At 45.5% G+C, this 12629-nt stretch overlaps 1 protein-coding gene across 3 annotated transcripts in view; it reads left to right on the forward strand.

The window, feature by feature from the left end:
- The window catches only part of PARP4 (poly(ADP-ribose) polymerase family member 4), a 281821-nt gene that overhangs the window by 69369 nt on the left and 199823 nt on the right, over positions 1 to 12629 (forward strand). For all 3 annotated transcript variants that reach the window (XM_063951625.1, XM_063951623.1, XM_063951624.1), the window contains exons 11-14: positions 1134 to 1271; positions 5452 to 5550; positions 6260 to 6443; positions 8832 to 8991. In XM_063951625.1, coding sequence (XP_063807695.1) covers positions 1134 to 1271; positions 5452 to 5550; positions 6260 to 6443; positions 8832 to 8991 — 581 coding nt within the window. The remainder of the gene's footprint in view (positions 1 to 1133; positions 1272 to 5451; positions 5551 to 6259; positions 6444 to 8831; positions 8992 to 12629) is intronic.

Here is a 12629-nt window from a genome sequence, read left to right on the forward strand (position 1 = left end):
CAGATGTTTTTGAGGATGAATTGGCTTATTTGAGTACCAGCTAACAAACCATACACAAGTATATGGAACTTTTTAGATTCTGCAGTGCTATGCTATGCCCAAATCGAATTTAATACACTGTGTTTTAATTATTTGTTGCAACAATATCATCATTTTTTAATCAATTTATTAAAATTGTGATTAGAAAAATTCGTATCCAGTTTCCAAACGCTAATAATTTATTTGTTGTTGTTCTAGTTGTGGGGCTTAACTAACCCCGTTTATTTAGCTGCTGTAAGAAAAGCAACCCATTAATAGCGCCAAAGGTATTACTTGGTAATCCATTCTTTCTCAATTGCATGAGAGCCTGCTAGGCTGATGGCCAGATGATGCCAGGTGATTCTTTTTTGTTTTTGTCATTACGACTTATCTTTTTATTATGTAACCGGTGAGGGAGAAAGGGGCAATGGTCTGTAAATTATGGTGGTGGAGTAGGGATGAGATTGGTGCTGATTCACAGTCGGGAGGCCCCAACCTGAAGCGGGGAGTGGCATGATGGGTGGTGACCAATAATGTTGTGCCTAGGGGTGGGCTGACCCCTAAATTCACTCATAGGGATTGGAAGATCTCTCTCCTGCGAGTAGTCTCCATAGGCTTAAAGCAGTTTACAGCTAAAGTATCCAAATTCTGAAGAGTTTTGTTTTTTGGAGTTTAGTACATAGGGGTCAGATTGTAGTCCTTCTAGATAATAATGGGGGCTGCAGTCTGCAGTGCTTACTAGCATTCTGCAGGAGATTTCTGTGAAATTTCTTGCATTAGGCCATTAGTACGTAGCAACAATTCATAACATTATGCAGTAACATCAGTTTCTTCTTACTTTATAGGAAAAAAGCTTGATAAATAGGCCCCAAGTTTGGGAAATACTGTGTTAATTTACAGTGGACTTGTCAAGTTGGTGAAAGACATGACCATTTCCTTATAAACCTGCAACATACACTGTGACCTCCCCCGTGACATTGCAAACACTAGCAGGAGGCCAAAGAAGATAAAGGTTTTATAAAAGGTCAGGGGGCAAGATGAGGCAGACAAGTGGACTAATGTATGTCATGCACTAATCATATCATGACGGTGACCTCTTCTTCTTCTTCACACAGCAATGATACGTTTAAAATCTTGAGCGTGTTCCGCATCGGGAGACTAAATGAAGCCATTCATTTTAAGAGTGACCTGGGCAATGTGAAGTCCTTGCTACATGCCTCATCCCCATGCAACTTTGTTGGGATCCTATCACGGTGAGTTGGGATATTTATTTGTATGATCTGTATGAAGAACATATACAATTATTTAGAGTGCTTTAGTAGGGATCCGGTTGCATATTGGCGTTCGGGATACCGGCAGTTGGAATACTGGCACTGGACAGAAGATCACAATGCCAGAATCCCAACTGCCGGAATCCCCATCATTAGTATGCCGGGGCAGGTTAGGGTTAGGCTGCGGGGAGGGAGGGGGGGCAGGGGGGTGCAGGTTAGGTTTAGGCTGCGGGGGGAGGTTAGCTTAAGTCTGCGGGGGGGATAAGGTTAGGGTGGTTAGGTTTAGGCTGCAGGGGGAGGGTTAGGGTTAGTCTGCGGGGAGGGAGGGTTAGGTTTAGGCACTAAGGGGAGGGCTAGGGTTAGGCTGCGGGGAGGGAGGGTTAGGATTAGACACTACCGGGGATGACTAGTGTTAGGCTGTTTAGGGTCAGGCTATGGGAGGGAAGGTTAGGGGGGTAGACGGGGGGATGAGTTAGATTACCTCCCTACCAGGATTCTGCACGTCGGGATGCCGCTGTCAATATTCTGGCCACTGGCATCCTAAGCACCAGGATCCCGATACTGTTCCCTTTTGTAGCATCTGTTCCATGAGCCAATAAGTTGTAGTACATATGTCTGTCACATGGCCCTGGCTCTGATCTTGGTAACATCTCCATCTTCTTCATGATGGTTCTGCTGCAACTGCTGATAAAAGCTATTTGTCTGTTTCAAGACTTCTAGTTCTTTGTGGGACATAACGGTGATACCCCCAGGTGCTACTCTCCATTTTTCTCTAACGTCCTAGTGGATGCTGGGGACTCCGAAAGGACCATGGGGAATAGCGGCTCCGCAGGAGACTGGGCACAAAAGTAAAAAGCTTTAGGACTACCTGGTGTGCACTGGCTCCTCCCCCTATGACCCTCCTCCAAGCCTCAGTTAAGATTTTGTGCCCGAACGAGAAGGGTGCAATCTAGGTGGCTCTCCTGAGCTGCTTAGAGTAAAAGTTTAAATAGGTTTTTTTATTTTCAGTGAGACCTGCTGGCAACAGGCTCACTGCATCGAGGGACTAAGGGGAGAAGAAGCGAACTCACCTGCGTGCAGAGTGGATTGGGCTTCTTAGGCTACTGGACATTAGCTCCAGAGGGACGATCACAGGCCCAGCCATGGATGGGTCCCGGAGCCGCGCCGCAGTCCCCCTTACAGAGCCAGAAGACTGAAGAGTAAGTGCGATGTCCATTTCTGCCAGAAGAGGATTATGGACGCGACAGTGGTCAGGGGATGCGGATTCCAAACGGCATATGGAAGTATTGCCGTATAAAGGGGAGGAGTTATTTGGGGTCGGTCTATCGGACCTGGTGGCCACGGCAACGGCTGGAAAATCCACCTTTTTTACCCCAAGTCACCTCGCAGCAGAAAAAGATACCGTCTTTTCAGGCTCAGTCCTTTCGTCCCCATAAGGGCACAGTACAGAAAAAGGTGTTTCTCCCGGAGGAGAAGGCCAAGGAGTTATCCGACCTAGTCAGGAACCTCCTAAGGCCAGGCCAAGTGTCAGTACATCAATGCACAAGGGTCCTGGGAAAGATGGTGGCTTCTTACGAAGCGATTCCATTCGGCAGATTCCACGCAAGAACTTTTCAGTGGGATCTGCTGGACAAATGGTCCGGATCGCATCTTCAAATGCATCAGCGGATAACCCTGTCTCCAAGGTTACTGTAACCCTGTGGTGGTTACAGAGTGCTCATCTCCTAGAGGGCCGCAGATTCGGCATTCAGGATTGGGTCCTGGTGACCACGGATGCCAGCCTGAGAGGCTGGGGAGCAGTCACACAGGGAAGAAATTTCCAGGGCTTGTGGTCAAGCATGGAAACGTCACTTCACATAAATATCCTGGAACTAAGGGCCATTTACAATGCCCTAAGTCAGGCAAGACCTCTGCTTCAGGGTCAGCCGGTGTTGATCCAGTCGGACAACATCACGGCAGTCGCCCACGTAAACAGACAGGGCGGCACAAGAAGCAGGAGGGCAATGATGGAAGTGGCAAGGATTCTTCGCTGGGCGGAGAATCATGTGATAGCACTGTCAGCAGTGTTCATTCCGGGAGTGGACAACTGGGAAGCAGACTTCCTCAGCAGACACGATCTTCACCCGGGGGAGTGGGGACTTCACCCAGAAGTCTTCCACATGATTGTGAACCGTTGGGAAAAACCAAAGGTGGACATGATGGCGTCCCGCCTCAACAAAAAACTGGACAGATATTGCGCCAGGTCAAGGGACCCTCAGGCAATAGCTGTGGACGCTCTGGTAACACCGTGGGTGTACCAGTCAGTGTATGTGTTCCCTCCTCTTCCTCTCATACCAAAAGTACTGAGAATCATAAGAAGGAGAGGAGTAAAGACTATACTCGTGGCTCCGGATTGGCCAAGAAGGACTTGGTACCCGGAAATTCAAGAGATGCTCACGGAAGACCCGTGGCCTCTACCTCTAAGAAAGGACCTGCTCCAGCAGGGACCATGTCTGTTCCAAGACTTACCGCGGCTGCGTTTGACGGCATGGCGGTTGAACGCCGGATCCTGAAGGAAAAAGGCATTCCGGATGAAGTAATTCCTACCCTGATCAAAGCCAGGAAGGATGTAACCGTACAACATTATCACCGTATTTGGCGTAAATATGTTGCGTGGTGCGAGGCCAGGAAGGCCCCTACAGAGGAATTTCAACTGGGTCGTTTCCTGCATTTCCTGCAAACAGGACTGTCTATGGGCCTCAAATTGGGGTCCATTAAGGTTCAAATTTCGGCCCTGTCAATATTCTTCCAAAAAGAACTGGCTTCTGTTCCTGAAGTTCAGACGTTTGTCAAGGGAGTACTGCATCTACAGCCTCCTTTTGTGCCTCCAGTGGCACCTTGGGATCTCAATGTAGTTTTGGGATTCCTAAAATCACATTGGTTTGAACCACTCACCACTGTGGACTTAAAATATCTCACATGGAAAGTGGTAATGCTGTTAGCCCTGGCTTCAGCCAGGCGTGTCTCAGAATTGGCGGCTTTATCCTATAAAAGCCCTTACCTAATTTTTCATACGGACAGGGCAGAATTGAGGACTCGTCCTCAATTTCTCCCTAAGGTGGTTTCAGCTTTTCACTTAAACCAGCCTATTGTGGTGCCTGCGGCTACTAGGGACTTGGAGGATTCCAAGTTGCTGGACGTAGTCAGGGCCCTGAAAATATATGTTTCCAGGACGGCTGGAGTCAGAAAATCTGACTCGCTGTTTATCCTGTATGCACCCAACAAGCTGGGTGCTCCTGCTTCTAAGCAGACGATTGCTCGTTGGATTTGTAGTACAATTCAGCTTGCACATTCTGTGGCAGGCCTGCCACAGCCAAAATCTGTAAAAGCCCATTCCACACGGAAAGTGGGCTCATCTTGGGCGGCTGCCCGAGGGGTCTCGGCTTTACAACTTTGCCGAGCAGCTACTTGGTCAGGGGCAAACACGTTTGCTAAATTCTACAAATTTGATACCCTGGCTGAGGAGGACCTGGAGTTCTCTCATTCGGTGCTGCAGAGTCATCCGCATTCTCCCGCCCGTTTGGGAGCTTTGGTATAATCCCCATGGTCCTTTCGGAGTCCCCAGCATCCACTAGGACGTTAGAGAAAATAAGAATTTACTTACCGATAATTCTATTTCTCATAGTCCGTAGTGGATGCTGGGCGCCCATCCCAAGTGCGGATTGTCTGCATTACTTGTACATAGTTATTGTTACAAAAATCGGGTTATTGTTGTTGTGAGCCATCTTTTCAGAGGCTCCTTCTGTTATCATGCTGTTAACTGGGTTCAGATCACAAGTTGTACGGTGTGATTGGTGTGGCTGGTATGAGTCTTACCCGGGATTCAAAATCCTTCCTTATTGTGTACGCTCGTCCGGGCACAGTATCCTAACTGAGGCTTGGAGGAGGGTCATAGGGGGAGGAGCCAGTGCACACCAGGTAGTCCTAAAGCTTTTTACTTTTGTGCCCAGTCTCCTGCGGAGCCGCTATTCCCCATGGTCCTTTCGGAGTCCCCAGCATCCACTACGGACTATGAGAAATAGAATTATCAGTAAGTAAATTCTTATTTTTTTTTATGGGTTTCTTTTGTTTGAACATGTGTTGTATGTATGCAGTCATGTATGCTCTTGTGTTTTCTCTCCAGTGGGTTAATGTTGCCAAAAATTATTGTAGAAGAATGTGGTTTGCAGAGGACTGATATTGGAAACCTTGGAAGCGGCATTTATTTCAGCGACTCAATAAGGTTTGAAAAAAACTGTATTATCATTATATCTGTGCATTCTGTTGTAACTTCTGTGGTGTCTTTTCCAACGTTGATGATCAAGCATCATGCAGTGTAACAGGGGTGCATGGTGTTTACATGTCCACTTATTCACATGTGATATGGGGGTTGTTGCTCATGGTACCTTTGTTCTGCGCTGCTCCTACTTGTTGGTCATTCTAGGTTAACTGGCATTGCAAATAGGGTTTATTGAAATAACTGCTGACTGTATGCATGAGAATTTGGCATAAACCATGGACTGATTTGGATATAGCATGTCCTATTTGCAGTGTGAGTCTGAGACCAAACATAGCATGGGCAGGGGTGCAGAGGGGGCGGAAGTGGGTACCCGTACCTGTTGGGGGAGCTCTGCAGAGGCTAAATGTGCCCCTTTGCAGAGTGTGGTGCAATGCAGAGTAGTTTACAATTATTATTTTTAAAGGGGGTGGGGCCACACCTCCCAGATTTGGTCACGCCCCCTTAGTGCCTGGGCCCCATTGGATGTCTCCACAGCCATGAGCATGGGAGAAATAAATATAGAGCATGAGCGATCTGTAGATAGAATACTCCAAGCAGCAAAGTGTGCGCTATTCCCTGTTCAACTAGGCTACGATATACCTTCATCTTAATAAAAATGACAGCATTTCTGTATGCTCAGTCTTGCTAACCTGATTTCCTTGTTTTCATACAGCACAAGTGTAAAATACGCAAAGCCCAGTGACATGATTGGAGCACGGCTCATGGTGCTAAGTGATGTGGCCTTAGGTAATATCAAACCTATCTATAAGAGAGATTACACTATCACTGAACCACCCCATGGCTTTGACAGTGTACATGGTGTCCGACTTGAGGACTCGATAAAATCAGATTTTATAGTAAGTAACATTAGTCATTTTATTGAATTACTTTACAAAAAGATAATAAAAATATGTTCCTACCAAAAAAAAAGTGCCAAGTAAAGAATTGTCTGTAAACAAAAAGAAAAATAACCAGCCTTCTCTAACGTAAGGTTGTTATTTTTTCCGTTACTTTGAGTCCATGTGCTGCTGGCTGCATGTCCCTTCTTCTCTGATCTCAGATATACTGCAGTCTGCACACTTCTAGTCCTCTGATCTCAGATGTGCTGCAGTCTGCACGCTTCTAGTCCTCTGATCTCAGATGTGCTGCAGTCTGCACGCTTCTAGTCCTCTGATCTCAGATGTGCTGCAGTCTGCACGCTTCTAGTCTTCTGATCTCAGATGTGCTGCAGTCTGCACGCTTCTAGTCCTCTGATCTCAGATGTGCTGCAGTCTGCACGCTTCTAGTCCTCTGATCTCATACTGTATGTGCGCTGCTGGCTGCACGTTCCTCCTCTGATATCAGATGTGCTGTAGGCTGCACGTTCCTCCTCCTCCTCTGATCTCAGATGTGCTACAGGATGCATGCTCCTCTGATCTCATATGTTCTGCAGGCTGCACATCCGTCTCCTCTGATATCAGATATGTTGTAGGCTGCAAGTTCCTCCTCCTCTGATCTAAGGTGTGTTGCTGGCTGCACATCCTCCTGTGTTCTCAGATGTGGTGCTGCTGGCTGTACATCCGCTTCCTCTGATCTCAGATGTGCTGTAGGCTGCATGCTCCTCCTCCTCTGATCTCAGGTGTGCTCCAGGTTGCACGCTTCTCCTCCTCTGATCTCATATGTTCGCTGCTGGCTGCACGTTCCTTCTCTGATCTCAGATGTGCTGTAGGCTGCACATTCCTCTTCCTCTGATCTCAGATTGGCTGTTGGCTACATGTCCCTCCTGCTCTGATCTCAGATATTCTGCAGGCTGCACGTTCCTCCTCCTCTGATCTCAGATGTGCTGCAGGCTGCACGTTCCTCCTACTCTGATCTCAGATGTGCTGCTGGCTGCACACTCCTCCTCCACTGATCTAAGATGTGTTGCTGGCTACACACTCCTCCTCCTCTTATCTCATATGTGCGCTGCTGGCTGCACGTTCTTCCTCTGATCTCAGATGTGCTGTACGCTGCATGTTCCTCCTCCTCTGATCTCAGATGTGCTGCAGGCTGCATGCTCCTCCTCCTCTGATCTCAGATGTGCTGCAAGCCGCACGCTTCTCCTCCTCTGATTTCACATGTGCGCTGTTGGCTGCACGTTCCTCCTCTGATCTCAGATGTGCTGCAGGCTGCACACTCCTCCTCCTCTGATCTCAGATGTGTTGTGGGCTACACACTCCTCCTTCTCTGATTTCAGATGTGCTGCAAGCTGCAGGCTTCTCCTCCTTTTATCTCATATGTGCGCTGCTGGCTTCACGTTCCTCCTCTGATCTCAGATGTGCTGCAGGCTGCACGCTTCTCCTTCTCTGACCTCATATGTGCGCTGCTGGCTGCACGTTCCTCCTCTGATCTCAGATGTGCTGCAGGTTGCAGGCTCCTCCTCCTCTGATCTCAGATGTGCTGCAGGCTGCACGCTTCTCCTCTGATCTCATATGGGCGCTGCTGGCTGCACATCCTCCTCCTCTGATCTCAGATGGGCTGCAGGCTGCGTGCTCCTCCCTCTCTGATCTCAGATGTGCTGCAGGCTCCTCCTCCTCTGATCTCAGATGTGCTGCAGGCTGCACGCTTCTCCTCTGTTCTCAGAGGTGCTGCAGGCTCCTCCTCTGATCTCAGATGTGATGCAAGCTGCACGCTCTTCCTCCTCTGATCTCAGATGTGCTGCTGGCTGCATTCTCCTCTTCCTCTGATGCACGTTCTTCCTTCTCTGATCTCAGATGTGCTGCTGGTGTTGCGTTGTACTGAGGCAGAGGCCCATGCAAAAATTGAGTTCAAATTTTGATCAATGACCTGCAAAGCTTCACCTGCTGTGCCATCTTTTTATTAAGAGCAAGGGCCGGTGGGGCATAAAGTAGGAAATAAGAGCTTGGGCTGACAGGTTATAAAGCTGAGTGAGGAACCAATGGACCCATATATAGGATGAAGCTGTGGGCCACAGGTAAAGGCACAGTGGACTGTATGTATCCCTTCACTACTATAAGATGATCATTGCATGCAGTGTCATAGAGGTTCTCATGTAGCCACATAGATACAGCCTACTACAGTAACAGGGTGTAATATCTCTTTTACAAAGAATATAATTGAAGCCTCACAAATCCGCATGTCTCTCTCTACTTCCAGTGTCGCTCTTTTGGCTCAGTTGTCCACCTCTCCATGTATAAATTCTGCTGGCCTCCAAAGTACCCACATGGATAATGCATTTACAGTATCCACCTGTTTTCTACTTTCAGGACGATGAGTTTGTGGTGTATAATGCAAATCAAGTAAAAATGAGATACATTGTTCAGTTTTGCAATAGCAATGACAATCTAAGATCACCGATGGAATCTATAATTACTCAGCCTGAGGATATCCAAGAGGATAATGGGAGAACATCAGAGCCATCAGATGGTAAGAGTTTATAATCTGTGTTATTCAATGGTCATATGGGCTTGACTGAATTGTGGGTGGTCTGGGTGATACCGTGCATGATAAAAGTAAACCAGCGCTAGCAGTTTTATGGAAAAAATGGAATGGCTTGTTTCTAGTTAGAAAACCACATTTATTAAAAATAGACACAGTGATTCTAAAAATTCAACATTCATACAGATTTTTCATAATCAATAAAAAGCCAGAAATGGTTGTGCTTCGTAAATCAAATTGCCATAGGTCTCCATTTAAACGAAACTGTCTAGGACTGTTTATATATTCGACAATCTTGTCGTGGGTGATGATAACAATACCGGAATTGTAACTTTTCAATGTCCCGATAAATCTGTGTGATGTTAGTTACTGGTAGGCCAGAAGCAGGTTTGCAGTCCCCTTATTCCTCAGCTTGGAATGAATCCTCTAGGTAGAAGGGGTCCCGTTCAGCCAAAGGATGTTATGTAAGTCCCAGAATGGCAAGAAGCGTTTCGCTGGTGTAATGTGTCCAGCTTCCTCAGGAGCATATGTCAAATGGCCATTAGAATCCCTTTATAAACCCTATTGAGTGGCTAGATCAATTTCACCTGTCACAATCAATACTAAGCTAATAAAACAAGCCGTCCATAGAAATTATTACAAAAAAAACATATTTGAGAGAGTCGATTGGATCCCATTAGTAATATAATGTGACATACAGATGGGTCCACATTTGTCTTGACCTTTAATAGGATTAACTGAGACTGGCCAGTCGGATTTAACCCCTGCTGTAATGACTTAATCCCCTGCTGTATTGTTCTCTGTATTGTAGTGCTTCTGGCCTACCGATAACTAACATCACACCGATTTATCGGGACATTGACAAGTTACAATTCCGGTATTGTTATCATCAGCCATGACAAGATTGTTGAATATATGAATCAGTCCTAGCCAGTTTCGTTTCAATGGAGACCTATGGCAATTTGATTTACAATGTACAACCATTTCTGGCTTTTTATTGATTATGAAAAATCTGTATGAATGTTGAATTTTTAGAATCAATGGGGGAATTCAAATGTTTGAAAAGTAGGTTGGGTGTCTTTTCCCCCCCTGTCTATTAGATAGGAAAAAACAGACACCCAACTGACTTTTCAAACAATTGAATATCCCCCACTGTGTCTATTTTTAATAAATGTGGTTTTCTAACTAGAAACAAGCCGTTTAATTTTTTCATAAAACTGCCAGCGCTGGTTTACTTTTATCTTGTTGTTTGTCCCTTTAGGGAAATTGACCTTCCCTTTACCGGCTGCTGTTGATTGCGCACCTGATTGTCTTTTACTACTGTGTGATACAGTGCACGCCTATACTGCAATTACTGTAGCCATGAGACCCATGAGATCCTGTATTTTTGCACAAACCTTAATGGGACTGAACAACAACAAAAAATAGAATTCTGTGTGAAATCGGAGCAATTTGGTGTGCCATTGCTGGCGTTCCTACGCCGTTGTAGCAGTGCATCACCGGCATTGCCAGCAATTGAATCAGCCCCATAATGTCAGGTCTCTACATATAAGCATAGCATGTCAAGCTGGTAAATTAGGAGCTTTGACCTGTAACACTACAGACAGAGTCTCGGTCTAAAAGTAGCTGCTTGGAGATCGTGGCTTGTGTGTACGACGTACTGTATATGTTTTATCACCAAAGATCACCCATTATTAAGGTATTTTTTTTCTTCTTTTTGGAACATTCAAGTTTCCAGATAAAATAGCTTCTTCCTGTATATTTGTATTCATAGATCTGTTTTGGACTTTAAATATGGTTGGGTTTTGGGATGTAGTGATTAAGGGGTCTATTTATTAAGCCTTGGAGAGAGAGATAAAGTGAAAAGAGATAAAGGGCCAGATGTACTAAGCCTTAAAAAGTGACAAAGTGGAGAGTGATAACGTACCAGCCAATCAGCTCCTAACTGCCATGTCACTGTGGTAAATTTATTAAAATGGAAGTTCTATTTAAGATAGGATGTTGCCCATAGCAACCAATCAGATTCCAGGTATTATCTTCTAGAAGGTGCTAGATAAATGAGAAGTAGAATCTGATTGGTTGCTCTGGGCAACATCCCATCTTAAATAGAACTCCCATCTTAGTAAATTTACCCCACTGTTTGAAAACTTACAGGAGGTGATTGGCTGGTACATAGTTTCTGAGTTTAAAAAAGACAATTTGTCCATCGAGTTCAACCTATTTGTGGTCTCCTACGCTGTATTATTTTTAGGACTAATTTTGTCTGTTGCTACTGTCGGCCGTTGTGTTTATTCCTCTTTCTTTTTTTTAAAAATAACTATAGTGCATGACTACGCACCATAACCCTGTATATCATTATCCATTAGGTACGTATCTAGCCCATTCTTAAAAGTGTTGACCGAGTCTGCTAGTACTACTCTCTCAGGCAGGGAATTCCAAACACATATTGTCCTTACCGTGAAGAAACTTTTACGTCTCTGTGTGTGAAATCTCCTCTCCTCCAGCCTAAGCGGGTGTCCACATGTCCTCTGTGTTGATCTTACCAAAAACAGATCCCCCGCAAGCTCTGTGTATTGTCCCCTTATATATTTTTAAATGTTGATCATTTTCCCATCATGCACTCCTCTATTCCAGTGTAAACATGCCTAGCCTTGCAAGCCTTTCCTTGTATTCTAGCGTCTCCATCCCCTTAATTAGTTTGGTCGCCCGCCTCTGAACCTTTTCTAGCTCCAGGATATCCTGTTTGTAGTATGTTGCCCAAAATTGTACACAGTATTCAAGATGTGGCCTCACTAGGGATTTATATAATGAGAGTATAACACTCTCGTCCCTTGCATCAATTCCCCGTTTTATGCATGCTAATATCTTATTTGCCTTCTTTGCTGCAATCCTACTTTGGGTACTGCTGCTTAGTTTGCTATCTATGTGAACACCTAAGTCTTTTCCAGTACAGGAGCCTCTAATTTTACCCCATTTAGTATGTAGGTGTTATTTTTGCTCTTGCTACCAGAGTGCATTACCTTACACTTGTCTGTATTGAAGCTCATTCTCCATTTTGCTGCCCATGCTTCCAGTTTAACGAAGTCATTCTGAAGAGACTCAGCCTCTCCCTCCGTATTTATAACCTTACTCAATTTGGTAAGATCTCTAGATCTACGGCTAGATTGTTAATGAAAATGTTGAACAATAGTGGTCCAAGTACAGACCCTTGTGGCACGCCACTTAGTACTTCAATCCAATTTGAAAGAGTTCCATTTACCATAACGCGTTGCTTCCTATTATCTAATTTCTGACTCAAGTGCATATTGTGCTCCCTAGCCCTAGTTCTTGTAACTTATAGATAAGTCTCATGTGCGTACTGTGTCAAAAGCTTTAGCAAAGTCTAAAAAGATTACATCCTCCTCCTTACCATGATCAAGGTACGCACTAACCGTCTCATAAAAGCCTAGTACATGTAAGTTTGTTTGACATGATCTATCCTTCACAAATCCATGTTGGTTCCTATTAGAGATGAGCGGGTTCGGTTCTCCGAGAACCGACCCCCCCCCCCCCCCCCCCCCCCCGAACTCCACATGTTTTACACGGGTCCGAGCCAGGCTCGGTTGTTCCCGCCTGACTCTGAAAAC

The sequence above is a fragment of the Pseudophryne corroboree genome, chromosome 2 (assembly GCF_028390025.1).
Source record: "Pseudophryne corroboree isolate aPseCor3 chromosome 2, aPseCor3.hap2, whole genome shotgun sequence".
Classification (NCBI taxonomy): Eukaryota; Metazoa; Chordata; class Amphibia; order Anura; family Myobatrachidae; genus Pseudophryne; species Pseudophryne corroboree.